The sequence below is a fragment of the Sturnus vulgaris genome, chromosome 7, assembly GCF_052056855.1.
Source record: "Sturnus vulgaris isolate bStuVul1 chromosome 7, bStuVul1.hap1, whole genome shotgun sequence".
Taxonomy (NCBI): domain Eukaryota; kingdom Metazoa; phylum Chordata; class Aves; order Passeriformes; family Sturnidae; genus Sturnus; species Sturnus vulgaris.
In genome coordinates this window covers 32343073-32370929 of record NC_142249.1, presented here as the reverse complement: position 1 = coordinate 32370929, position 27857 = coordinate 32343073, and the positions used below count along the sequence as shown (strand labels likewise).

The following is a 27857-nucleotide window of genomic DNA, read 5'->3' as shown; positions in this document are numbered from 1 at the left end:
AGACATAGATCTGTAGCAATCTGGAAGGTTACTTGTCTCTAAAGCCTGACCCTTGTCACAAAAGCAGATTGTATTTATGCCACAGTGACTGCCAGTTTCACTTGTCTACCTCAGCTGCAGCTGGAAATGGTTTGGTCCTGCTGCAGACCAGCCACAGAGGGCAAGGAAGGCTGGGGAGAACTTTGACAATGATTTTGACAGTGACATTTTTCTACTGTATACAGTAAATAAGGCTGCAAGGTTGTTAGCAGTAAGATCTGAATGGATACTTATCAGTCTATCTCAAAACAATCTACTTTTAAAGGGTATTTAGTTGTGTCCATTTCTGACTACTAATTCCACCATGAACTATCACAGTGATGCCTGGCTTCCAGCCTCCTGTTAAACATCTGTCAGTATTCTCAGAAACTTCTGGCAAAAGTCAGTGTCCATCTACTTGCATGTTTTCTCTTTCTCTCTCAGATTCTCCCACAAAACATGATTTAAAAAAGGTACAGGTGAATGGCATTTCCCTTATGAAACATGTCCAGCAGCGATAGATTTTCTTTACAGCTTGCTTCCTAAAGAAAAGTCACAACAGCCATCATTTGATGCACAGCCTGTTTCTCAAACTGAGCAGCTTTTACTTTTCCATGGAAAAATAGGAAAAACTTGAATATTACCCTTTTACATTAATGAAGTTTGGATGCAAATCCCATGCTTAGTACATAGTCCCTACTCTTTAGGACTTCCCTGGTGAAGAGAGAAAAATCAGAGATAGCTTGGGCAAGAACTCAAGGAGAATATTTTGTTATTAAGGTTATGCAGCATTGGCTCAGTGTGGATTTAATATGATTTTAAGGACAGAAAACATCTGCTTCAATGAAATGCAAAGCTAAAGAACATATTTAAAGATTAGTCAGCCTCAATAAGATTACATTCCAAAAGCCACTTAAAATATTCTGGACGGGACAGGCTCAACTGGATACAGTATCATTTTCTTGGATTTTTATTTATAGTTTAAAGGTAAATCCTTAAGCTAGTGTTTTAATATAAATATATTTTTAGTTTTGCTTTAGAGATAGTGATGATTATGTTCCTAACCCATCAAATTGCTTGCTGGCCTCATAGAAGATAGGCTGAATAAGGGGCTATGAAGATGCCTCAGTAGAAAAAGGCTCACAGGGCAGTTAAGTCCTGTGAAGATAAGATGGAATACTTTAAAAAGAAAATGCAAGAAAGATATGGAAGGGACAGAAAAACCCTGCATTAGTGCCTGAGGAGCTCTCACAAGGATTTAAAAAAAAAAGTCTGTAACTAACTGTTAGTGGAACTTGTTTTTATTCCAATAATTCCTAAGTCAACTGCACTGACATAAACCCATAAAGTTTTGGTACCAACTGGTCAAATTGGAGAACTTAGACTCTTTGTCTCACCAGTGTATTTAAGGAATCATTTTACAATGGTTGTATGAGGCCGTTTCTATTCCAAGTCACAAAATCCCATTATCAAGTTGTGGCGTCATGGGTGAAATGTATTTCCCTTCTCAGCTCAGCCACAGATTCTGAACTGTCACAAACAACTTTTGCATGTAACCCCTTCCCAGTTAACTTCTGAAAAGTACAATTGAGCTGAATTAAAATTTTTAAAACCGCCACATTGAAGAAAAGGGAACCTTTGCTTTGATGTGAACTGAAAGAGCCTTTTCCTGTTTTGCAACAAAAAATCCACAAAACCAAATAACAAAATCCCCACCCAAAACCCGCCCCCCCAAAAACAAAACCTAACATATTGTGCCAAGCTCAAACATCTTGATTCAAGCAAATACGTTTTATTCTTGAACATGTATTAAGCTATTAAATATGGAACTCTAATATAAGCTCCATAAAATAAGCTGTTTTGAAATGAATAGTGTAAAGCTATCTTGGAGGCATCCAAAGCTATTTTGTTCCAAACAAACAAAATATATATTATTTTTAGATTCTTTCTCTAGTCCTGTTACCGTCTCTTACCGCCCATCCACTCAGGAGCAAGAACAAGCTAAAATTGTTAACTGAATTTGATTCCTCTGTATTTTCAAATTACACTTTTGTTGATTGTTTGTGTGTTTGGTTTTTGAGGGTTTTTTTTTAAACATAGCTTTAATCTGAAATATTATTCCAGACCACCTGAAATCTATTTCTACAGCAAAGCTGATACTTTGGAAAGGCCCCTTTTCATGCACAGCTCTCATGGTTCCTAGGAGAAATAAGCCCTTGCCCTTGTTTCCTTGCCCTTTCCTTTGTTTTTTTTTTTTTTAACTGAAAGCTGCTGCTGCCCTGCAGAGCTGGGAGCTGTAGGGGGTGCATGGTGAGGCAGCTTTCATCCCACCTCACATCCTCAGCTGGTACCTCACAGTGATGTGTAACAGGAGGCTCTTGGGCATAAACCTTGATTTTGAGTAAATGAGAGATGCTGTGTAGACACAGTGGCCACCTGGCCTCATCATGAACTTGAGATGGCTTCAGATTTAAAATCTCACTGTACAGTGGAAAGCAGCAGGTGACAGAGCCCTGCAAACCCCAGTACAAAAGCACCACCCACGGAACGTGAGCCCAGCTGACACATGCAGAAGTGGCTCAATAATTTTCTCACAGAAGAAACAAGGACATAAAGATTCTAAATCCCATTTAGCATTACAGTTTGGGAAACAGAACAAAGACCACGTACGTACCATTTAGGAAATCTCGCTGTGTGTCCAGGACCTGGTTGATGTCCTGTACCCAAGCCTGTTGAATTTCTGGATTAGCTGCCTGCAAAATGACTCTCTCTGATGTTTCTCGGCTCATTAGAGCAAACTTGCAGGGGTCATTGTCCACATTTTCTTCAATGATAAGGTAGTTCATCTGAAACAAACCAAGGTAAGCATTTTACAGGGAGCATGAGTTAACATTACACAAGCATCAAAACTGTTGTGAAATGTTCCTGAAAATAATTAAGTCCAATAACCAACGGTTAGATCATAGTAAGAAGAATTTGTCTCATCTAGATATACTCAGATACATCTATATCTTAAATATGATGCTTAATAAAGCTCTGACAGATGTACCAGACATCCACCCACCTTATCTTGAATTACAACTTCTATTTTTAAGTAACACAGACCTGACTGCTGTGCTTTATATTTACTGAAACCCATAAATAGAGCAAAAATGTTCCTATTAATATGTTAATAAAGCCTATTATTCCTCCAATTTAAATAAGTGTTTGTATTTCTCACCCTCTGATGAGAAAGTCTCAGTCACTAGTGCATTTTAAAAATGGAATGGCCTGTGCACAGGGATATAATGAAAAAAAGAGCAATTCTCCCGTGATGCTCCAACAGATCTTATTTCTAGCAGATTAGAGTCATCTGTGTGCAATCACTTCACTTGACTGTAGTCACAGATACTCTTTCTGGAAATCACATGGATGGGAATTTTGGCTGCTGTCCTGCCCTTGGGAGGCTTCTGTTTTAAGTGCTTAACTTAAGTGCATAACTTTTAGCTTTTTCTGAGATACTTAGGGTAGTAAACAAGAATAGGTTGGCATAGCCTCGCAAAAAACCGAGGAGGAGTGTCTCCATGTCAAAAGGAGACAGCTCTGAAGACTAAGGCAGTAATGTCCCCCAGAAGAAATCCATCTCCAATTGCTCTGAGTATCTGTCAAGGTATGGAGATCCACTCCACATCAGAACACTGTCCACCATTCAGACTGCAAGATGGAATTAGCATCTTCCTTTGCTTCTGGGGGTCCCTGCAAAGTCACAGTGACAAGCAGGAACTCCCCTGACATGAGGACAAGGAAAGGACAAGGACAAGGACACACAAGTGAGCCTGGACAATTCTGATCTGAGCTCATTTTCCTTGGGTTGATAGCCAAAGCAATCCTACTATGACTCCAGGAAAAAGGCATGTAGAGTCCCCTAACCTCCTATTTGTGTCTCAGGGAGCTGCATGCATCAAGGCTTCCACTTAGTTATTTGGAGAGCCTGAAAGGTATCCAGCTGAGAAGTATCTGAGAAGGGTTGTGCCATTTCTCAACACTAAGGACCTTATTGTGTAAAAAAGGGTTCTTTGCTAATGCAGGACAAGATGATGAAGCTTCTGTCACAGTTTGAGCGTGACAGACCTTGGAGAACAATATCTGGGAGTCCCATTTCACTGACAGACCAGAACAGCTGCATTTGAAATCATATGCACTTTTTACTCTGTAGGTATGACAGAGGAAAGAAACAGAATCTGTGGTGCTGGCTCAGGCGGTTCCCCACTGCAAGGTGAGGATGCTCAGAGCCCAGGGAGGCAGGGAATGGTCCTGCTCCACTGAGAGCCACAGCTCTTCTCTGTGGGAAACAGACAAATGCAAAAGCAGTGAAAAGTTGAAGCAGGGGCTGTGAAAGAGAGTGGGAGAGCTGCTGGCACACAAACTCCATGCTGAGGTGGGAGAGACACACATGGAGCCACAGGGGATCCCACATTTGCAGTAGACACTCAACAGCACAATGAGCTGTTTGCCAACTGGAATAAAAGGGGCTGGAAAATTATCACACGAAAATTTTAAACTCAGGCGGTGGGAACAGCATTGCTTTTGTAGGCTGTGTAACTAGAAAAGCAACTCATACCCTTGAGGCAAGCTAATTTTATTGACATTAGGAGAGATTTATTTTTCTCTCTTTATCTACAATTCAGGAATTGTTTCCTGCAGATAAAAGACTCATTGTTATGTATACAATAAACTGAAGTAAAAATGATTCATACTATTTCCATCTCCAATTTTTAATAATGATATAAATCATCAAAAAGATATAATCAAAGCTGATCATCTAAATCAAGATGATTATTTGTACACTTCAGGTTTTCCCTTCATAGTCTATTATCTGGTTGGAAACTATAAAATACACTGACTTGCAAATGAATACAGGCTTTTCAGTATATGTTGCTGTTTCCATCAGCCAAGAAGACGACCTCATTTCAGTAAATACACTGTTTACTGTAAATTTGTTTAGCTATATAGGTTAATATGCATTATTTCAGCTGAAAGTGTTCTCTTCTATTTCATATTAATGCACCATTTAAAATTTAGAGCAAACACAATGCCTTCTCCCATGTCTCCTAACCTGTATCTTTGAAAAGGAAATCAATGCCAGACTGGTTTCTTAGCTTTGAACGACCCAGAAATTTAAATGAATCAGTGGTTTTGCTTTTTCTGCAGGCACAGCAAAGGCTGTTCTACCAGGAGATGTGCAGCACTCATTCACCTTCACTGATCATTTCACAGGTTAACTTTGCATTTGTTAAACAAAGAAGTATTTCTGCTGGTTACTTTCAGTTTTTACTTTTAGCCCCAGCTCCAAAATCTGGACAGATTATTTAAAACCAAAATTAATTTCTCAAACTCTCTTTATAGTTTAGCTGGTTTTATAATTCCTCACAGCTGTATTTTTAGAACTATGTGTGGTTTTATTTGTCTTTGAAACATTCTTGCAACATCCAAATTTATACTAAGAGCCCTCACTTGGATTAGGGAGAGTATTTCCAGAAATATCATATAAAAACCTAATATTGACTTGTAGTTTGGCCTAAAATTACTGTTTTGGGATACTGTACCTACATTTACCTTTTATGATCATGCATAAAAGCAACTATTGTAAACTTCCTTTGAGTACTGCAGGTTTTGTAGCAATATTTGCTAATTAAGAGCTATGAATGATAGAGGACCTGCCCTGGCAGTCTCTGTAGAAATTACCCAATAAATTTAGACACCCAGTGGTTTATTTAGAGATGCTCTTAAACAGCTTCTGATCCACTGAAAGGCAAATGCAAACATTTTCTGCACACTGTTGTCCCCTACGACAGGATGAACATTACCATCAAAGAGAATATGCTTCTCCCTCTGCATTTCTTACCTTTATGCTTTTCTTGAACATGTAGCCTGGAGTTAGAGATCCTTTCCTAAGGAGTTCACTGAAGATAACGATTTGCTCAAAGAGGAACACCCTGCGCTCCTTGGGTCGGGACTGAACCCCGGAATCCTGCTCTGTCACGTAGAAGGTGTCCTGCTGCAGCAGCTTGCCTTGAGCTGTCAGTTTGCCCTGGGAAGCACACAAGGCACCAGCATTACAAATGACCCACCGTGATCCCACAAGGTGATATGCTCTATTTCATGCAGCCCAAGTTTTCCAGGCAGCCCTGCATTCACATGAGACATATCCCCTCTAAGCTACCAAAGCAGCACTCCTGTAAATCGTGACCTCGAAGACAAACAAAATAGGTTTTCTTTGCTCTCATTGCCACTGTGTATATAAAACCAAAAGCAAGAGGTCTCAGGCAGACTGTTTTGCACACTTCATTTCAAATCCTGTTCCCTTTATGGAGAGCCAAGAGTTCTCCATCATGCCCTAAGCCAGCAGTCACCAACACAACACCTCTGAACGTGCAGCAGCCAGGACTTACCTATTTCCAGTGCATAAGACAGTAAGAAAAATCTTAATTCATTTTGGGGATAAGACCTGTCCCCAAAGCCTGCACTTAGCTACAAGCCACAAGCTGTACCCTGTGGGGTTATAACTCCCAAGTCCCCTCCTGGACACTGCTGAACTCAGAGGGAGCTGTTAACGTGTTAACGCCAGGTGACCTTACTAATAGGCAGAGCAGGCTGGTTCATCACTTACTTTGCTCTGGTAATAGATAAAATAAATCTCATTAAAGCTTGCAGAAACTTTTACAGACCTCATATTTTTAAGAAACAATATGAATTGTCACAAGTTTAGAGTGAGAGGTGTGTCACTCCCCCACCTTTGAAACCTCACCAAAGCATGCAGCTCTGCACTGCAGAAGAACAAGCCATAGATAAATAGCTTGGGTAGATTGTAGAGACAATCACAGAAAGATAAAGTAATTTTCCTTGCCTAGTTATAATTATAAGAAGATGCAAATGCATACCTCAAAGCCTTGGAGACGACCCAGGTTCATCATGTCATTGCAACGTTTTGGTACAAGGCACATTAATTCAACTGCTTTCTGTTGAGGAAAAGGGATGTTGCATTATTACAAGAGAACCAGAGGGCTCCTGAAAGCACAGTATCAAATAATGAAGTTCAATAGCACGATTGCTGGAGTGACTCATGGCAAGGCCCTCACGAATAGATGTCTAAAAGAGGATGGTGCAGGACTAAAATGCAGGACTGCGCCATCATTTTTTAGTTCTGATTTAAGCCAAGAGAAATGCCACATTTAGAATACCAGCAGGATCTTCAGCTACTGTCAAAGGAATACTGGGGTTTCATTTCTTCACACAAAATCCCATTAGCCCTATTGTCCAGGGCATAAAAATGTACCTCTATCTCGGAGCACTCCAGACCAGCTTTTTCACTGTACCTCAGGAAGTCCTGGAGAAAGCAGAAAGGTTTGCATTAAGGCACTTCAGAAAAGAAAGAACAAAAGGCACCAGTTTGAAAAGGAAAAAGCATATTCAGCATGTGATTTTCTGAGAAGAAAGTTGCTAATATTAATAAATTTATCTTCAGAGATTGCTGAACGTCATAACCACTTCAGAAATATGGAAAAGGGGTGTGGATGGTTGTTGAGAAGATCACAGAAAAAAAGACAAAGCTGGGGTTATAGACCTTGGGAATGCTTATTTGGTCCTTGTCTTAAGCCACGAGACCACACACACACACATACAAAGGTTTTTCTTTTTGGCATTTTGGGGAATATAGTGCTGTGCCTTTGCTGGTGTGCAGTTCCCAAACCTGAGCTGATGGCAGCCTGCTGGGATATAGCTCAAAAAAGAGGGGAAACCAGCTCAGAGCCCCAGTGCTGCTGGACATTACAGGTTGGGTTCAGACAGGCCTGATTTTAGATATTGGCTTCAGACCCCTTGGGATGAATTTTCAAGTGTGCTGAGTAATTGTCATTATGGATAAATCAGCCTAAACCAGAGTGGTTGGAAAAAAAATTGTGGCAAGTTCCCCAGATTTTAAGATGACAGAATATTCTGAAAGTAAGTTTCTTCAGTTAATTTGAAGGCAGATACTCAGAAATGGAGGCTGTAGAATTTACTAGAAGCATGTCATTCAGCAGCTAAGACAGACTTTGGCAATACATTTGTGTATCTGTTCCAATTAAAAAAAATTGAAAGTTTGCTCTGAAACTTCATAGGAAGAAAATTCCTTTTTGAAATGTACCTTTCTATAAAAAAAAATCCAAAAGAAAGTTAAAAAAAAAATCTGCTTACTATCCTAAATTACAAACCACTTGCAAAGATGCAGCCTTCTGCTCTCTGGACATTTTCCATGGGCCTCTATCACTGCGTGCCCAGAGAGCAGACCCCTCTTTCCTCCTAATTGGATGAATTTATACCTCAGTTAAGTCTAAGGCTGATTTAAAATAACAGCATCTAATGCAACATGCAGACTAGAGTTTAATCCAAACTGTATTTTTTCACTCACCTTGAGAAGAAGCTGGTATTTAGTTATTCTCTGAATGGGTTTAATTAGAAAGTCACTGATGGTCAGCCGTTGGTTTATTTCCTGCTGAACCTCCTAAAAAATGAGGATTAAAAACAATTGCAACCAATCACAGAGTAAGACAGACAACATGATAAAACGTCTCAGCAGAGATTTATTTCCACAGAAAGTTAGTCTGTTCTTAATCTTTTGTTTGCAAGAGGAAATTTCTGAGGATTTAAAATTCTGGCATATCCTATTTAGGCAATTCCTGGGCAGGAGCTGTGACCGAGCTGGAAGGGGTTGGGAAGCACAGGATCCCTCCTCCTCTCAGCTCACCCAGCAAGGACTCAGGGTCACTCTTCCCACTGCAGTGGGGATCAGCTCACAAGGGAGTCCTGCACAACAGGCCTCCTACTCTGGGGTGAAACAAAACATCTTTCCCTTGTTTAACAAGCTTCTTTCACTTTACTATCGAAGTGTGTCTAATCCCAAAGACTTCTGGAAACAGACAGAGTTACTGGGGATTTATGAGAGGCACCACCCAGCTCCAGCAGCTTTTACCTCCCCTGTTGTTTGTACACTACTGATTTAAAAGTCTTATTTTACTTGGAACAGAAATTAGTGCATTTGTGGTACTCTGAGGGCCACACACAGCTAGTACTGAATTAAATAGATATTAAAAAATCACAATATGAGAATTTTAAAGCAATCAAATAGTAACTTTCTCCTTATCGCTGAGACCTCAGCACTGCGTGCAGTATCAAAATCTTCAAGAGTTTGTTTTAGGCAAACACCACAGGTTACAGAACAGTCTCCTTGACCTGGGCTCCCAGCTGTAAGCAGTAATAATGTACAACGAGCTGTGCTTACCTCAAAGTACGTTTCATACTCAGCTACAATATACTCAGACCGGGGCTTGTTTTGGCAATACACCACATACATGTGCAATCGGCGCTCCTGTGAAGGCAAGGGGCACAGCAGCCACGTCAGATATTGCCTACCCTCCTGCCACTAAAAGGTGGCACAAAGTTGCTATGAGATTCTGCTTGATCTCCCTTATCTTTGGTTTAATCAAAGATTTAGTTTGCTGAAGCAGGGAAGAAAATTGGTAACTGTTTCTGCTCTCCACATCTGCACTCAGGCAATGGGAGCTTTCTGGGTCGTGGCCAGTGAGAGATGTTATACCCACACTGACAGGTCTGAAATTCCTCTAGAGTTATACTTTGGCTAACATCATGTGAACATGCAAACCGTAGCAGTTGGTAAGTATCTGCCATAATTGTATTTTGGCAGATGTCCTTGACCACATCAATTTTGCCCCCCAAGTAAGCTATCTGCAAGAAGACAGTGACTAATGCCTCAGTGCAATCCAGCTGCCCACTGAAAATGTCTAACTATAGGGAAACTTTTTGTTTAAATTCATATTAGACATGTAAAAGTATCAAGTTAACACAAACAGGTGTTTTTGGGAAGGAGCCATCACACCCTAAAAGGCAATTGTACTAGATATAGGCAACAAAAAAAAAAACTTACATGCTTAATAAAAAGCTGTGCTAAACGCTCAGGTTCTTGAAGACATTTTTCCAGTTCGGTCAGGAAAAAGCTAAAAGAAAGGATATGAACACTTCAGAACACTTCTTTAGGTCATCCAAGCAGCAAAGTAGTCATCCTTCAGATGTAACAGTGGCATTTTAACTCCAGTATTCAATAATAAATGGAAAGGTAAGCTTGGCTTCAGCCCTTAATGGTGGGATTTCTAAATCATTAGATGAGAGCTGTGAATTGTGGAAATCTTGTCTTACAAACTGTCTGCTCTCCTTTACTATTACAGTAATTTCAATTTTCAGAAAGCACTGATCACTATCTAATTGCAAGAGTTGCTTTCCTTCACTGAGAACTCCCAAAGTAAAACCCTCCCACATACCAAAATGCTTGTGCAAACTCAACTTATAAAAACTCCAGCTTTACCAGGAGTTCTCAGTTGCATGAGCAGATTTGGAGTACTGGTCAGCATGAAAGAGATTGCTATATGTTTCCACCTGAATAAATGAATCAACATGTTTTGCTAGTGGAGTTACAGTATGTTCTGTTTGTCACTATTTTTAATTTCCTAATAAATCACAGTATCTAATTTCTAATAGTCACAGTAATTCATAAACACCATCTCTCTCTTGACTTGCAGCTTCAGGGAGGTCATTCATTCTAGCTCAAATGCCCTTACAAAGAATATACTGGGATGCCTAAAAGTGAGGTGAAAACTCCAGAAACACTGCTAGATTTTTCTATCTGGTAAGCAAACCAAGACAATCATCCCGTCCATGAACTTCCTCTTTTTCCTTTCAGGATTTCAGTCTTGCATGCCTCCAAAGATTCGTGACAGTAGCCAGATTTTGTGAGAGGACATGCTTGCAATGATCTGATCCCAAGAAATCCCAGAACCTCCAAAAACGATGCAAATTGGACAGATGTCCCAATTAAAAATCTCATTGCTACCATTAGATACAGCTGCTTCCATAACCCAAGCCTCTATAAATGCTACATTCATCTGCATTTAAATAGACTTCTTGACCCAGATATACAGAACTAAAAATAGGGAATATTTCGATTCGTATTACAGAAAACTCCTATCCTCAAACTTAATCAAGAAATGGCACTGGTAAAAACATTCCATTTTCTGGCATCAACTTAACATAAGGTGAAGTTTTCTCTGACATTTTTTAGTTTGTGCTCACAAGGCATCTGTCAGAACATAAGGACAGGCCCAGGCCATAAGTACCCATGGGACACATGGCAGCAAGGATACTGTGCTTCCTGGCTGAGGGAAACGTCCAGAGCTGAAGGAAGATCCAGCCCAATTCCCATTGTTCGAGTCTGTACATGCATGCTCAAATTTTAGTTAGTTGGAGCTGCAGAGAATTCCTGAGTGGCAGAGTTGAAATGATGGCCACATTGTCCATAAGCAAGACATTGCTCACAAAGCTACATGAGAAATAGCCCAGGGTTTGTGTTTCCAGCAGCTTTTCAAAATCTACTTCTCTGAATAAGATTTTCAAGGAAAGGAGTTTCTAACTCAGAGCCAAAAATATCCACTTGGCCAAAGCATGCCAGGGCTCACTGGGAAAAATTATTTCAGGTAAGTATGATGCCTTCCATCATGCAGTTGTGCTGGTTCTGGCTGGGTAAACGAAGCCCTGTATCAGGATTAAGGGTATTAAGAAACTGGGTAAAAGCACACGAATCAGAACATCTTCTCAGGATTCAAGGTAGCCAGGATTTGTGATGTTATTAAGGCAGCACTTACAAACCAACAGAGACAATCTAAAGTGAGGCAACATCCTTTGGAAGTTCAGCCCTGACTGACCTGATGATACCCCATTAAAAGCAGCTTAGACATAGAGACACCATATAGTCCAACCCTTCACGGACAATAGGTTAGAAAGGTGTTTAAAGAGGTACTAAACCAAAAACTTACTCTTTGTGCCAGTCATAGATCTGGTGAATATTGCCAAATACAATCTTGTCTTTCCCTTTCATATCTTCAGAAACTCCTTTTTCTTCCATCCTCTTCATGAAGCCCTTTAGGATTAAGGATCAGTGATTCAGCAAAGGGCTCATTTGAAGGAGGAGTACAAATACTCTCTTTTCTTTTTCAAAGAAGCAGAAGTTTAATGCCAGGATTTTTTACATTTAAAATGCTTAAAATATCTTTCAATTTAAACCCAGAAACCTAAGTAGATACTTTAAATTACACAGTTTGCTTAAAAGAAAACTTTAAAGGATTTGTTTAGAATATCTGCAATACTTATACAAACCATTATTAGATGTAATTGAAGTGGCAAGTGCAATTGTAAGATAAAAGTCAAAGTAGTTTGTCAAGCTCTTGGCTTCTCTGGTAAGAGGAAGAAATCAGATTCTGTACAGAGTTCTTCCATTCATCACCATGAGTATCTTCTGGGAGCACAAAGCCAAGCAGTTAATTTAGAGTCACAAGAACAGGATTCCTCACACCTCCTAAGAGTTCCTTTGTAAGCCTTTGGAGCACGACAGCCCTGTCAGGTTTGCCAGTGGTGCATGATGTAAACAGAACATAACACAAAGGTTTTCAAGTTTGGAAGCTGTTTAAAATCACTGTTACATAGACTGATAATTCTCTCTGGACTAGTGAATCACATGTCTCCAGTTCTGAGTCCTTGGTGGGAAAAAAACTGATCCTGCACTGATTTAGATGTGACAGGTGTTCCCTAGGGATCAGCCAAATCTTTACAAGTTGAAGCTCAAAAAAAGAAAGACTGTTTTTAATATATAAAAACCTCAAACTGTTTTTTATCTCAGGCTTTTTTGCAAAACAATAATCCACAGGACACATATGCACCTCAACACAGTTCCAGGCCCAGCTTCTGGAAGGGCACAGGACATAAGTCCCAGTGCAAATTCAAGTAAAGTATATGTTACCATTATGCAATATGATGGGAAGAAAAGCATGAAATAAGTGGTAGGATCATAAGTTAGTTCTCCACCAATGCTTCTAAAGCTGCAATATAGCAAAAAGAGTTTGTCACAAGTAGGGTGGCCAAGAAAAACCTTTGCACAGTGGAGTTGAACCTAAAATACAACATTTGCTAGATGGAAACAAAAATAGTTTCCAAAGGCATTTCTTCTTGTTTCTGTCAACATGAGAAGGGGACCATGGAAGCAGACTGCAAAATAAAATAAAGCAGTTTGTTTCTCATGCTGTATTTTTTGTTGTTGTCACTTGTCAGCATGGTGCTTTTTAGTGGGAAAACATTTTGCATAGCAGGGTTTGCTTCAGCTCACCTCCACAACAGTTCCCAAGTCTTTGACGTAGTCTTTTTCAGTCTGCACCAGCTCATTTAAGACAAACCTAAATTAAAACAGAACACACAAATATTTGACCATATTCCTTGATGTTACCATTTGCTCCTTTACCACATATAACCTCACCATACAACCCCATCATCATCCAGATCACATAACACAATTCACCCTTCACTCAGAGCTCAGTGGAATGTAAAAGACAAAAACATCACATGCTAGGTCAAAGTAGTTTCAAATCTCTTAACTATTCTTTCCTGCTATCTCTCTTCCCCCCGACATCCCAGGATGGTGCAAGAGCAGCAGCACAAACAGCTGCCTGTACCTTAAATTACCCCTCCCTGATCTCATCTCCCCATCCCCTATGCAGAGAACGATAGAAACGCGTCCTGACCCATTTTGCAGCAAGCAGGAGCAGATTTCTTGCCCCAGTCTATTTGGCTTCACCCAAGATTCATCAATCAAGTATTAATTTGGAAGTTTCAAACACTTGGAAAACAAATCCCCTCTCCCATCATAACTAAGAGCCTAATCTTTCGGAGTAGGTAATCTATGTGTGGGTGTGAATGCTATAACTCTGATTTCAGAGCTAATAACCCTAGGTAAGGGAGTCATCTGATGAAGGTCTGATGCATGCAAACAACAGCAAGCTAAAAAAAGCCCCTCCTTCATAACTCAAACTAACTAATCACATAATGTTCTTTTGAGGACAATTTCAGAAAGTTACACCTTGCTGCAGACAGTTTGTCTCTCAATTATGCCAATACATAGATTTGGCATGTGACAAATAAACTCCATCTGTCCTCAAGTTTCCTACAGCAGTAACAAGGCTAACAAGATAGAGGAGTGCTTTCATGCTGATATTGCTCTGTCCACATCAATCACCAGACTGACCCACTTGAAGTGATAGGGCTGAGGGCAAACAGTGCTAAGATAAAGCCTGGTTTAAAATACCTGGAGGGAAAAAAAATAACCAGGCATTGCAAGGAGAGAATACTGAGAAAATAAATCCTGTTCCCGCTGCACTTGCAATGTGTCCCTTGCTCAGACAAAGCGGAGGCGATACTCTGGCCATGTGGCAGAAAAAAGTCGAACAGCTTCTTGTTGGTTTGAGAGTGAAATCCAGCCCCCTTGGCAGCAGGCAGGGCTGGCAGCAGCTGCACCAGACGCTTGTGCTCTCTGGAGTGCTCTGCCAAGTGGTGCCCGGGCAGCAAACACGTGTGAGGCAAAAGGCAGAGGCTGCTCTTTGCCAGCAGTGCAGGGCAGAGCAGGCGTGTGCTGCACAGCCCCGGGCTGCCTGACCCACTGTGTCCTTGGGACAGGCTCCACGTCCCCTCTGCCCAAACAGGAAGGCTGGCAGGAGACCTGCCAGTGGCACCACCTCTGCTTGCATTGCTCCCCACAGGCACAGAGAGCTGCAGAGGGAATGGGAGAACCTCTCCCACCCAACAAGGTTACTGCAAAGATCCACCTGGCCAAGTTCTGCTCTAAAAACAAATCAGCAGGTACGTGTAGTACATAATGTTGCAGGACATGCATGCAGCTGCATGTTTATTAAAAATCAGTACAGCAACCAGGTATCTGGAGAACAGACAAAACCTGCCAATTCACACGTCTACTAGGATTCAGGGTCTGTACCTCACTGCTTACATTAAATTCAGCACCAGGTTTCCCCCTCTGCTCCTCTCTTCCTACCAAGCAGGAAAATCAACCTTGACCATCTCTACTTATTTCCTGAAGCCTACCTGACACAGCACCTTAGAGGTACTCCCAAATTTGAGGTTTCTAAGATGCACGTAGGCAAAAATTGTAGTTCATTCATCTCCTGCTCTGATAAGAGGGAGCAAGGGCAGGGAGTTGTTTGCAAATTGTCCTGGTCACCAGCAGGTATTGACTACACAGCTGTATTTAAACTGGCATGAACAGGGGCAAGGCTAGAGCCTCCTCATTTCTGGCTGAGTCTTAATAGCTGGATATCTTGGAAAAATAGCTGGATATCTTGGTCTGAACTGTATTAGACCTATACTGAACAATGACACTCAACAAGACTATTGTCTTACTGCTCACAGAAATGCAGCAATCCAGCCTGATGGAATAAGGAGTTTCCTCACACCAAGGCTAACTGCTGGCATGGATGTACTGCCAGGAACAGAGGACATTGCTGTCCATGCCCGTGCAAGGGTTCAGCTGCTGTTTTGTGGGGATTGGAGGGTCACAGCTCGAGCTGAGAGATCAGCTGCCTCACATGACTGGAATTAAACCCAGCAAGCTGCAGGGACACAGAATGCAGACACAAAAGAGCTGGAGGGGAGACAGATGTCTTGTGCTGAAAGCTACTAGCAGGTGCTCCTAAACATCCTGGTGTTTAGGAATTCTGGCAGCTACTAATTGCACATAATAGGCTGCCAGTCCCCTGCCAGAAGCGTTCCTGTAGCTGTGCTTACAGTGGCAGAGGTCTCTGCACTAAAACTGCAACCTGCAGTTAGCTGCCAGTCACCTAATTAATGAATTGCTACCAGAGGAACTCCATATCCTGCAATACTGAGGAGCTTTTAGGAGACAGTCATGGGCAGAGATGCTCCCTGTGGGAAGGCTGACAGCTGCCTTGTAGAAAACTTCTGCCATTCAGGAACACATCCAGGAGTGCCATGTCCTTGTCTGCTGCTGCGAGTTGCTCCAGTCCCTCACTGTTATCCCTTCTCTGGCTTCCTGCAACAAACTGCAGGAGCAAATGATGGCTTTCACAGCCCTATGGCACTTTGCTCCTACTTCATCTTCTACTCTTCACCACCTCCTTGTTCTTCCCTGACTTGGCATCTTTCCCAAATGGGGTGGTCTTCTTCCAACTCTCACCTTACCATGCTCCTGTGAGAGCTGGATGGAATGTCACTTTTCCCCAAATTTACCACTTGATTAGATCAGTGCAGTTACTGTTGTTAGTGTAAGAGGAAATAAAAAGAAAGCAACCACCTCAGCTTTCTTTTGTATAATTCTTGATCCTGTTGCTCCAATTCTCTGTGTTCTTCAGCTCAGTATGCATTTCAGAAATTCTTTAATCATTATAGGCTTTGAAGGAATAAGCATTATTTTTGTCAAATTTAAGGGGGTGTACAGCTAACTTTATAAAACAACTTTCATGAGTTGTCACCACCTCTTTTTTCTTCCATTACCATGAACATGACGGTTTCCCAAACAGAATTTTCTTTTCAGTGGCATGTTTCCACCATGGATGAATCTAAATCCTGTCCCTTCCTTTGCTAATAATGAGTCAAAAAAATAACTCTCTCAAAAATCCTAGAGGGATTCTCTGTTCTTTTTCTTAAGTGTAGCTAATAAGGTCAGCCACATATCTCCCCTCTGAGAGCGGATTTCACCTCTGGCAATGCAGTAATTACCAATGCAAACATCTCAACAACACCTGTTGAGCTCTTCAGAGGCTTTTACAGCAACAGATACTTGCTATCTTGTGTAAAAGCTGTACATTTTAGAGTGATGATGAATTTCTTATGCGTGGAAGTGCTTTTATGAAGTGTTTTTACATGTTAAGAAAAACAAGAAGCAAGCAGAACATGGTTTTACTCTCAGTTCCATGCTCACTCACTGACTACAAAGTATTCCTGGCGTGATGCTGTGTGTCCTCCTGGTACATATTTTGGAAAGAACCAGTAATGCAACTTACATCCTGCCTCTCATTGCTTTGGCTTTTTGTTCCTCTTCAAGGTTTCGTGGGGGAGTTGAAGGCGTCATTCCTTCATTTAAGCAGCCAGTGGCATCTTTTAAGCCTCCTCGGTAAGATCCTCCTTCAAGGGTCTAAAAGAACCCCAAAGAACAATAGAATAAACATTCTCCTTAAACTTCAGCATCAGTATTCAAGTCAGTTCTGCAACCAACATTACAAAGTATTCAGAAATACTCTCCTGCAGGACTTTGTGAAACACAACCAAACTAGTTTTAGGTTGATGTAGCATCCCACAAAAAAAACAACCTTAAAGCAGAGTTGTCATCCTCTTGTTAGAAGGTGGAAAAAGATGTTCCAGTAGATCTGAGAAAAGAAAATTCTTCCAAATTATTTCAAATCAACCTGGAAATATCCTGATGTCTCAATCAGGACCATTGTTAGGCTACACGTGGTTTAAAGTTCGTCTGCCAAAGGCTGAATGGGGGATTCTTGTAGTAAAATAAAACACAAAATAGAAATAGATGGACACAGTAAAATTCCACAATAATCAAAGTTTGCCCTAAATCCCTTGAAAGTAGTTGTAATAGTTTAATAGACTGCATGTGGGGGAGAGAAAATAAAGTATCATCAAAAAAATATGTCTAACTGGATTAATGAAATACTTTTCAGTTTGTTAAGCCCTCACTGGAATAAAACTATTTTAAGTGAATTTTCTGGGAAAAGCCTTCTTGGTTTCCCATGCCACAAAGAGCTCCTTTACCACTCACTCTTTTACCACTTATCAAGCATGCTATGAACACTGACTCTCCTCATGTACCAACATCTCAAACTGAGAAAATCCCAAAGACTTCTGAAATGATTCACTAGATAAAGATGCTTGCTCAGAGTTGCAGTAATTTAATGATCACTGTGGGGATTTTAAAGTTTTCTTTTTACTCTCTTCATCATTCCAGTAGATGTAAGGAAATGAACCTTTGTGGGCTCATCATATCCCTGCTTGTTAATTACGTTAAACTTGTTCAGAGAAAGCATTTAGCAAATTTTAGAGGTCCTGGGACATGTAGAAAAAAGTTTAGCTTTAATATTAACATTTTTTAACTGCTCAGGGAAAACTTAAAAGAAGCCAAGATATGAAACAGGATTTACTCCTGGTCCAGCAGACATGGGATCAGACAGTGAGAGCATACGATCCGAAATTTTTGAACAAATTAATCCCAGAGCATTTTTATTACTTATTCCACTCCCTGCAAGAAAGAGTTGACAAGGCAGATTAAAAGTGACACATGAATCTTTGTAAAATTAAAGCACAGCTGTGGTACTTCAAGCAGTTCTACTCTTTAGAGTCTTTTCATCGAAACCAGAACACCAAACAAATCCACGTTGGGTAGTAAAACTCCTGTGCCTCAGAACAAGCTTTGAAACAAAACAAACAAAACATCCCCCTGTGTAAAGTATTTGGATACTAACAAGACCCCAGAAATTGTATAGTACAGAAGCTCATGCTCTGCAAAGCCCACTCCAGAAGTGACTTTGACTATGCAGCACAGAGCCTACGTGAGATGTAGGCTTCATCTCACAGGGGAATAAAATATAGGACACTACTGAGAAGCAGAGCACACAGGGTTAATAAAAGCAGAGCAGATGAAGGTAGAAAGCAAGGAAACCAGAACAAGAGGTAGCCTTTAAAGCCCTTCCTTAGAGTCACATCGGGCCTGTTGTGTACACAGTTTTCACAACACTAAACTTACCAGCTTAGTTTTGACCAACTTTTCTATTGCACTGACAAGATCCGCAGCAGTTGGGACATCGGAGGAGCTCTGTCGAGCAGCTAGCAAAGAAGAGGACTGCAAGACAGCAGGTGGCAAAGGAAAAGCAAGTTAGCAGGATGAGAAGGGAGAAGGAAACCAAGCGGTCAGTGAAGGAGACAGGAGAAGGAATGTGGCAGGGGAGCTGGAGGGACCCATGCAGGTCAGTGAGCGAGTGCTGCTGTGTCAGACAAGCATGGAACTGCCATCCACTTCTGGCTGCACATCTCCCTGCAGCAGTCCCAAGACTGGAACCAGGGAACAATGTCAAAGAACTGAAGTTTAAGTACAAACAAGTTATAGTACTCCTGAAGTTGGTTCCTCCTTTTAAGGCCATCTATGGCCTTACAGGCTCCAGAAAATTGATTTTCTGATGTAAGAAATTACCCCCTCCCCCATACATGCATATTTAATAAAAGCAGTTAAGCACAAAGTACATGTGGAGTTACAGGCAATAGGGGAACAAATCATCCCCCATCCTTTCCCACAGACCAATTGCAACTCCAAATGAACTTGGATGGCACCTCCCACCCATGCAACTTCAGTCATCTAAAATGTGTAACTCTTCTGTCCCCTCTCTGCAACCACTGGAGACAAAACACTCCTACGCATCTCACCTCTCCTGGCTGCTTGGCACAGGAGGGCAGAAAAACTGTTTAAGGTTTTTGCTCTACAAGGACATATCACCCCTTGATTGCTGTCCTAAGAAACCTCAGTCCAAACACCTAAATCCACTTGATAGCTGTGGGAATTGGGATTTATTAGCTCACCTGTATATACATTTCTTCTGAAGGCAATACAAGCACTGACTAAAACTACAAGCCCTTGGACAATCTCCTTTTGTTGTCAGGCTGACACAGACTAAAGCATGGCTAATTTTTATAAATTATGAAAAAGCTTATTCATCCCTCAGCTGCTTAATGAAAGCCTTGTGGAGGGCAGCTATTTCAGTGAAGTCACTGTGCAGGTGCCAGCGAACATGCATCTAACAGAGATTAAACAGTGCTGGGGGGGAAATGGGGAAGTGTGATGGCAGGAATTAGGCAGCTGGCCACCTCTTTCAGCAGCCCTTTGGGGAGGTTGCTCCTGTTGAGTGATACATCCCCAGGAGAAGAAAAAAAAAAGGCAAAGGAGATTAATCCTAACCAGAAGCCTTGTGACAGAACAGAAACATGAACACACTGCTACTCATCAACTTGTCTTTCACAAATAATACATCTAATCAACAGTTCTAATTACAACAACAACAAAAACTACAGGTAATCAGGCTGGTAATTGAGGAATTAGGCTGGTAATGCAGGAATCTCATACTAATGTAAAAGCTCAGCCTGCCTGTTTCACCTGCAATGCAGACAGACGTGTCTAGGAAAAAAAAAAAGACTGAAAAGAAAGACTTTGAAGAGATACTGGACAAATACATTGATGATAACTGCCAAACATAGCCATTCTAGCAGGAGGAGTCCAATTTTTGGAGGCACTTAATAGCTGTTGCTCTCACTTATTTTAACTGAAATTGCTCAATATCTCGAGAAGTAAATAACTGCAGGATTCTGAAGGAAGCATGAAAACATTTGCTGCCTACAAGAATTCCAGTGCTAAATAAAACTTCTGTGATCGACAAGAGTCTGGTTTGAGTAGGGAAAATAGAAATATGGTATTTCTATTCCTCAGGAAGCAAATTATGAATTTCTAAAATGAAAGATCTTGCAATTTGTCTTTATGAGAACCTCCAGGAGCAGTGAGGCACAATTACGGCTGCCTGGCAGATGGACTCAGGGAAGTGTCACCTCCCATATGCAGACATCTCCTACCTACCACAGCTACTGGCCCACACTGCTGCTGCTGGTCCAGCCTAAGCCCATGCCTGTAAGCACAGAGGGAGGACATGAGCAGGATACTGTGCCCAAATTAACACCATTAAAGAGCTTTCAGCCCCTGCATTGCTCAAACAGTGCTAATGTGGTGCTCCTGTGCCAGGAAACTCAGGATCCTCTTGGCTTTAGTCTTTTAACCCCCTGACAAAAGGTAGAGTAGGGCAGGAAAAACAAGAGGAAAGAAAGGGTTTCAGATGCATCTTGCTCTATTTAATCTTCTGTTTTAGGAGTGGGTGAAGAAACAGGATACCAAAACACTCTGTAAAGCTCAGACATCTGAAGCAGAAAACAGCTTAGTTCCACAACATTTATGCTGTCAGAAACATATTTAAGAAATAGTGAAATCACATGTTGGACACCAAAAATAGTGACCTCAGCTGCAGCACTTTTGTTTTTCTTTAAAAAAAAACAAACCCCAAAATAAAACCATCTCCCCAAAACCAAAAAGCAAACTAAGCCCCAAACATTTAGCTAAATGCCATGGGGAACAAGCCAGGAGCAATTGTGCTGGGCATGGATCCACCAGGGCTCTGCTCTGCCGACCTTTCGTCTCTGCCCCTCACCAGACAGCCGTGAGCACACAGAGCACTCCGAGGGCAGGAGTCCACAGCTCCAGCTGCTTCCTTCTGCTCCTGCTGCCACCACAATGTCATAACATTTCCTGACAGATTAGTAGCAAGCCCCCAAATCCTTTACTCCATCACTCTGCTCCTTGAGTCCCAGAAATATTTACATCCTCCTCTCTCTGTATTTCCAAACTTCTGCCTGAACCTTCCCCAAGAACATTCTCGGTTGTTTTGGTTTTTCTTTCCTGACAATTTATTAATCTCCCCTATCCTTGCCTCTTTGCCTGCAGCAATTACAATCAGAGGACAGTGATACAGAAGTGGCAGAGCTAAAAACAGATGCCAACAGGGAAGCAGGAAACTGCAAAACAGGAGGATGGTTTTGTACAAGGGAGATGACAGCACCAGGAAAGGGTGGGGGACATGTACAGACAGGACTGGCTGTGAATGCAAACAACTGTCTCAGCCATACTCACAGGTTCTCACCCTGAGTCCAACACAGGACTCTGTAAGCCACAGGGCCAACTGCCACAGCAAACCCTGACTTAGTGTCAGAGAACTACCACCACCAGCATGGTGCCACCAAACACCACTTCTACTGCTACAGCCAGACACCAGCAGCACTTCTCAAACAGACGTAGCAAACACACACTGTCGATCCGAGGGGAGTTTCTGACACACACAGCACAGGCACACCATCGACCTGTCACAAAATGGGATGCCACGGCTAAACTGCTTATCTAGCACTGCTTGTAAATTCACTTGGAGATAGGTATTAGATTATGATTTGCACGTAGGAGACTCTTACAACAGCAAGTGTAGGTCCTTGATACTAGAAGACCCCTACAAAACCACTGTGATATAGCTATGTGAGAAATGCACTCAAACAGAACAATTATATGGTAAGGGGAAGCCTTACCATATCATCTTGGGTTGGATCATTGTCAAAAATCTTCATAGGAGGAGGAAGAGGTGTGTGAGACTCTTCATCTGCTTCATCCTCTCCCCAGCCCTTCTTGCTCTTCTGAAAAAAAGTTACATATAATTAGAAACAGGGACAGGATTCTTTTATCTTTTCAGTTCAATATTGTGTTGGATGGAGGGAATTGCAGGTAATGGAAGAGAAACAGTAAAGACATAAGGTTTTGCTGGTTAATCCTGGTGCACTCTAAGGCTTACAGAAATACAGTTTATAGGTCATTCATGCAGCTAAGGCAGCTACATCTGTCTGTGTGCTGACAGAATAGTAGTTTTTTCATTTAAATAAGAACTGTTGGATGTACAGTTTTTAAAATGTGTTCCTCTATTTGTGTTCAGTTAGTATCCTCTGCATTTTTGGCTTTTAATTCCTCATTCACCTTATCAGGAAAGTACCATTATGGTGGAGAACATGCCTGCAGGGAAACTGCAGGTACAACTACATAGCAGATTTAATAGAAACATGGCTATTTCTTTGAGTATTTTCTTTCATTAAGGAATTACACTGCTATGGTAGCATAAAGGTGATACAAACCTCAGCAAAAAGTGATAACAGCTGCTCAAGAATAACTTCATTTCTGTCCCTGGCAGCTTTCTAATAGGCTTTTAAAAATGTAGTCAAAAGATAATAATATATGCAAACTGTGAAACACTGTTCCTTACATATTCCATTGCTCTTCAGATGACAAAGCTGTTTGCAACAATGCAACTTCATGTACGATTCGCCATTCCCTCCAGACCCTCAGGGAACTGCATTTACTCAAGCATGACTCACACCCCATGGAGGAGACTATCCTAGATCATGGCATTTCCTGTAACAAACACGAACAAACACCAACACACACCTCATCTGCGCTGTCTCCTTGAGGAGTGGTTTCGTCCCCAGTCTTTGGTGAGCCCAGGTCGAAGCTCTTCCTGCCATCTCGCACCTTCTTCTGTTTCTTGATGTGGCTCTCGGTCTTCCCGCTGTTCAGGCGGCGCACGGGACTGGTCAGCCATTTCTTCAGGGTGTTGGTGGAGCGCTTGGGGCCCGGAGAGCTCTGGATGGAGTTGAGGGATGGCTGAGGTTGTAGGTTGGCCACAGAGTCAGACTTGCCCCCGTTGTCATTGGAAGAGACTGAATACGCGTCTGCAAGGAAACGGCGCAGGTGAGACCTCATGCCAGCAGCCCTCAGCTCCCCGGGGCACGCCAGGCACCCGCAGCGCTGAGCGTGAGAGCACAGCCTGCCTTGGGGAAAGGGTTTGTGACCTATGGACTTTATGCAAACTTTATTGGACACCAGAGAGAGGAATATGCCCTGCCAACAGGCAATTCCCACAATCTCACACACCTCTCTCATTTCCTACCACGCTATCTGGTCTCTATGAAAGATCGCACAGAGCGAAGGTTTTATATGCAGGGTTTTATTCAGGTTTTTTTATGGAAGCCTGATTTTCACACTGAGCGCTGAATTTCGCAGCTTCTTCCCACAATTTCATTGTGAATTGCCAAGAAGAAAATAAGCATGAGAAGTAGATTACTACAGGAAACCTGACAGCCACCAACACATTGTCAGGTTCCATAATTGTTTCTCAGCTGTTTCCAGACCCCAATGACATGATTTAGTTAGACTACTAACTAATTTTGAAGCACCTTAAAATTATCTCCTTTCCCTCTGAAAGCAATCTGTCAAAGAGTTCACACATTCACTAGAACTAAGAAACTAGAATGAACAATTACAAAAGATGACAAACTGTTCAAACCAAAGGAAACTCTCAATAAAGTTTAAAATTAAAAAATAGTTTCATTATATGGAAGCAAGAGGTTCTGCTGAACTGCATCCAACCTCAGTTACTGATACACATGTTCAGGCTGGCACCTTAGAAAGGGCTGCAACCTTCCTTACTCCCCCAAAGCTACAGACCAAAGATGTGCCAATGTCAGTAGGGCTTTAAAACCAAAACAAACAAGTTGCTCAAAGATTTCCCAATTGCCCTTCAGGAACAAGTCCCCTGCTTTCAACTTTCTGAAACCATGGCAAGGAAACTCCCTCCCCTCCCTATCAGGGACTGAGATGTTCAATCCCACACAGTTTAAGATGAAGTTTCTTTTTACAAAGTTCAGACACTGTCACACTCCTGTAAGAAACATCTCAGGCTGTACATTAGAAAAGAGCCAACTGATACGATTAAACATTTAACATTGTTATCTCTGAATCTTTTATCTTTCCCAGCAGAAATAAAAAACCTATGTTACAACACATGAAAATAGACTGGTGCATCCAGATATTCTCAGTTCAGCAATAAATACCATTAGAGATGCTGGGTTGTACACACGCTGAGGGAGAGCTACTGTTGTAGAGAATCATTACCTCTATTGTTTTAGAAGCTAGCTCCTGCTACCTGCATGAAGAAATCACATCCCCTCTGGGCAGAGCTGCTTGCAGGAGCAGAGATTGCATCCTGCCTTGTCTGCCAGCTTGCACAATGCAGACCATGAGAGTCAGAATGTTTTACAGCCACACACAGCACCAGCCAGAAGTTGAACCAATAAGTTATTACATACCTGACGTCAAAGGTTAAATTTTAGAACATACAGAAATAATTTTAACAAGCTAGAGAAAGTCGAAGTTCATTTCCCAGACAAGAAGAAAATCTCAATCATCTGGTTTTTGACAACAGGAGTGAGTGCAAGAGGAACTGGGAGAAGGATGGGTTCCAGGTGGAGCTGATCCCAGGTGAAGCTGCTGGGGATTTTCTGGCATTCCTCCGTGAGGGCAAAGTAGCAGTCTTATCTCCAAAAGGCCTGGGTTTAACATCAGCTCCTGCTGATGTTATTTCACGTACACGAAATCAACCAGTGCCAGATAATGTTTGTCAGGGGCCAGTTTATCTCCCACTCAATAGGCTTTGGACAGTTCTCCCTCGCAGGCTCCACGTGATGCTCTGCGAGTTTATCAGCGCCTTGCGTCAGCAACATTCAGGGTTTCACGGTGGTGGGTTTGATTTTCCAAGTGCCCTTGTGCCCCTGGCAGCACTGAAAGCCCCACAGGCAATGGGGGAAGCTCGAGGGTTCTTGGCCAAGGGGGCTTTGCCGAGAGGAGTGCCCTCAGGTGCTCCTGCTGCTGCAGGAGGATGAACTTTGGGAATTACTGCAGCAAAGGGAGCTGGGCTGCAGTCAGCAGGAGAAACGCCGTAAGTGATTGCTCTGTGGGGCTGACACTGCCAGGGATGATTTGGGGGCAGCAGCTGTACATGGACTCACTGCCTTTGCTGGGGACTGGGCTCAGTTGAGGAGAACCAAGGATGAGCTGATCTCACCACATCTCAGCTGATGTACAGAGAGGTTTCTACTACACACAGTCCCAGTCCCACCCCCACCTCCACCCCACAGCACTTTGTCAATTTAAGTTTGGGTAAGGGAAGGGAGCGGGTAGGAGAGTAATAAAGCCTGAGACAACCCCAAGGGTTCGTTACTGAGATGGCAATCCTATCTCAGCCCAGCGGGCTCAAGGCAGGGCCAAGCCCAGCAACTCTGATGCTTGTGAAGGGACCTCTCTTCCTAGCAGAAAACAGCCCAGGTTTTACCAGCAGGGTCAGGCCCCAGCCTTGCTGCCTCCCTCTCCTTTCCCAGCAGCACAGCCACAGCTGGGGCACCGACAGACACACAGCACCTCTCCTGCCACGGCACTCTTTGCTCAGCTGTCCTGGGGAAGCGATGGTCAGTAATCCTGTCACTCCCAGGAAGGCAACACCTGGGCAGAAACTGCCCCAGTCCCAAGCTGGCCCACAGCCCACCCTGCCTGCTTGAAATGATTTTGACACCCAGAGCTAGGAACCCTCTGCAGACTGAGTATCAGAGCCTCAGAGTCACCAGCCATAACAAAAGCCAACCCACAGGTTTCCAGAGGGAGGCTCTTAACACCGTCCAATGATCCCACCTGGATTTTCTGCTCAAGGTCATGCCTTTGGTGATGAAAAAGGCTGTTTGCCAAAGGGTTACTACATGTTGGTCATGCCATGCAGCCCTGTCAGATATGAAGTCCCCTTCTTTCTCCTTGTTTGCTGAACTGCCCTGGCTGTGCACAGTAAGAGCCCACGCTTTGCCTGCCCCACGCAACCCAAGACTGGAAACATGGGCTAATTCTGCCTGGTAAGGCAGTCTCTGCTGGCTGGGGAACAGGCAGAGAGGTGGGAGAGAAAGGCTGGCATGAATTTCCCTTCTCCCCAGCCACCACGAGAGCCCTTCAACATTGGGTGAAGGGCTGCCCACACCCTACACTGGTACAAAGCACTTCCATCTCACCATCCCAATTCCCACTGCTACCAAACATGCCTTATCCAAAAGCCACACCAAGAGTCCACACACAATATTCATAACCTTTTTTTTTTTTCTTTTTCAAAGGAACTGCAAATTTGGATACATTTGTGAGCAAGTCACATTTGCAGTTTGCCAGCCACGCTGAGAATGATCTCCTTTGCACATAAAGCAGGTCACATCAACATGATCGCAGAGGCAGGACTGGAGCTCAAGGAAAAGCAGAGCTCACAAAGTGAGAGAAAGAAACATGAAACACAAAAACATCTGCCAGGAAAGACCTTGCAGACAACCTCCTCAGCCACGTGAGCTCTGTTTCTGCGGCACATACGGCTACAAACACATTAATCACGACACTTGATACTGGCCCGAGACCCAGACACCAGGTGGACGGAGCGGAAGGGGAGGACACATCACCGTGCTCTTCTTGCAAAGCACTAGCACATATGTGTTTTGCAAACTGCACTAGTAGAGCTCTTTGGAACTACAGTTTGTTTAAGAAAAGCCAGAGAGCTTTTGGGAAAGATGCAGCAGCTCATTGCGTGATAACTGAGGCAGCTGCTGCCGCCTGCAAGCAGCAGCAGAGCAGTGGCTGTCCCCACACTGCAGCAGGTCTGCCCTGAGGAACTGCCCTCCCACCAATGTCCCAGGACACACGTCTAAAAAAAGGTATTTGGTGAAGCAAAACGGGTGTAGGGAGGTCAGCAGACTCGTGTGGCTAGATTGATTTCCTGGCCAAACCATTCATTCAGACAGAAGAAATGATGGTTTCCAAAACACTCCTAAGCAAACCTCCAAGAAAGTTCTGGCAAGAGGACTGTGAGAGATACTCAGCCAGACCAAAGGGCTTTAACATTCAGAGCTTTTGCACCACTGCAGCCATGAAATGTTTGTTGTTGTAGGTCAAATGAACAGACATCTGTAAAAGCATAGCTCTTGTACTTGAAAAATAGAAGGTTCCAGTTCTGTGCAACCTTGGGTGAAAAGAAAAATGAAAATCTCATAAACCTGGTTTTAGAGGCACAGTAATATTCTCATTTGAGTCAGTAGGAATTACTGTTGGAACACAAATACAAGGCATTTTGTTTTCACCACCCTGTTCCCCAGAGCACACATGGGAGGGGAGGTTTGTCTGATCAGGCTCAGGCAGCACCAGACTCCTTTGTAGGACCTCAGATCTCTAACAGGGAAAGGAAAAGGCTTCTCAGAGCAGCTCAGAAGAAAACATCAGTCCACTCTATTTGATACATAATAATGACAGATCATAAAGGAGAGGAAAGAAATATGTGTCCATAACCAGAAGATAATATGGCTATAAAACAGGAGACTAGAGCAGGGCACAGTCTTGCTTTAAGTGAGATGAATCCTTTTCTGATTTA

At 42.5% G+C, this 27857-nt stretch overlaps 1 protein-coding gene across 14 annotated transcripts in view; it reads right to left on the bottom strand.

Annotated features, from left to right (window-relative positions):
* Positions 1–27857, bottom strand: part of KALRN (kalirin RhoGEF kinase) — a 465057-nt gene that overhangs the window by 31839 nt on the left and 405361 nt on the right. For 7 of the 14 annotated variants that reach the window (XM_088168302.1, XM_088168298.1, XM_088168306.1 and 4 more), the window contains 13 exons: positions 23027–23310; positions 22123–22227; positions 18707–18802; positions 16959–17089; positions 13262–13328; positions 11919–12022; positions 9980–10049; positions 9317–9403; positions 8447–8539; positions 7334–7384; positions 6939–7016; positions 5903–6088; positions 2693–2864 (listed from right to left, as the gene is read on the bottom strand). In XM_088168302.1, coding sequence (XP_088024428.1) covers positions 2693–2864; positions 5903–6088; positions 6939–7016; positions 7334–7384; positions 8447–8539; positions 9317–9403; positions 9980–10049; positions 11919–12022; positions 13262–13328; positions 16959–17089; positions 18707–18802; positions 22123–22227; positions 23027–23310 — 1524 coding nt within the window. The remainder of the gene's footprint in view (positions 1–2692; positions 2865–5902; positions 6089–6938; positions 7017–7333; positions 7385–8446; positions 8540–9316; positions 9404–9979; positions 10050–11918; positions 12023–13261; positions 13329–16958; positions 17090–18706; positions 18803–22122; positions 22228–23026; positions 23311–27857) is intronic. The other 7 variants (XM_088168303.1, XM_088168297.1, XM_088168294.1 and 4 more) reach the window with 3 other exon arrangements.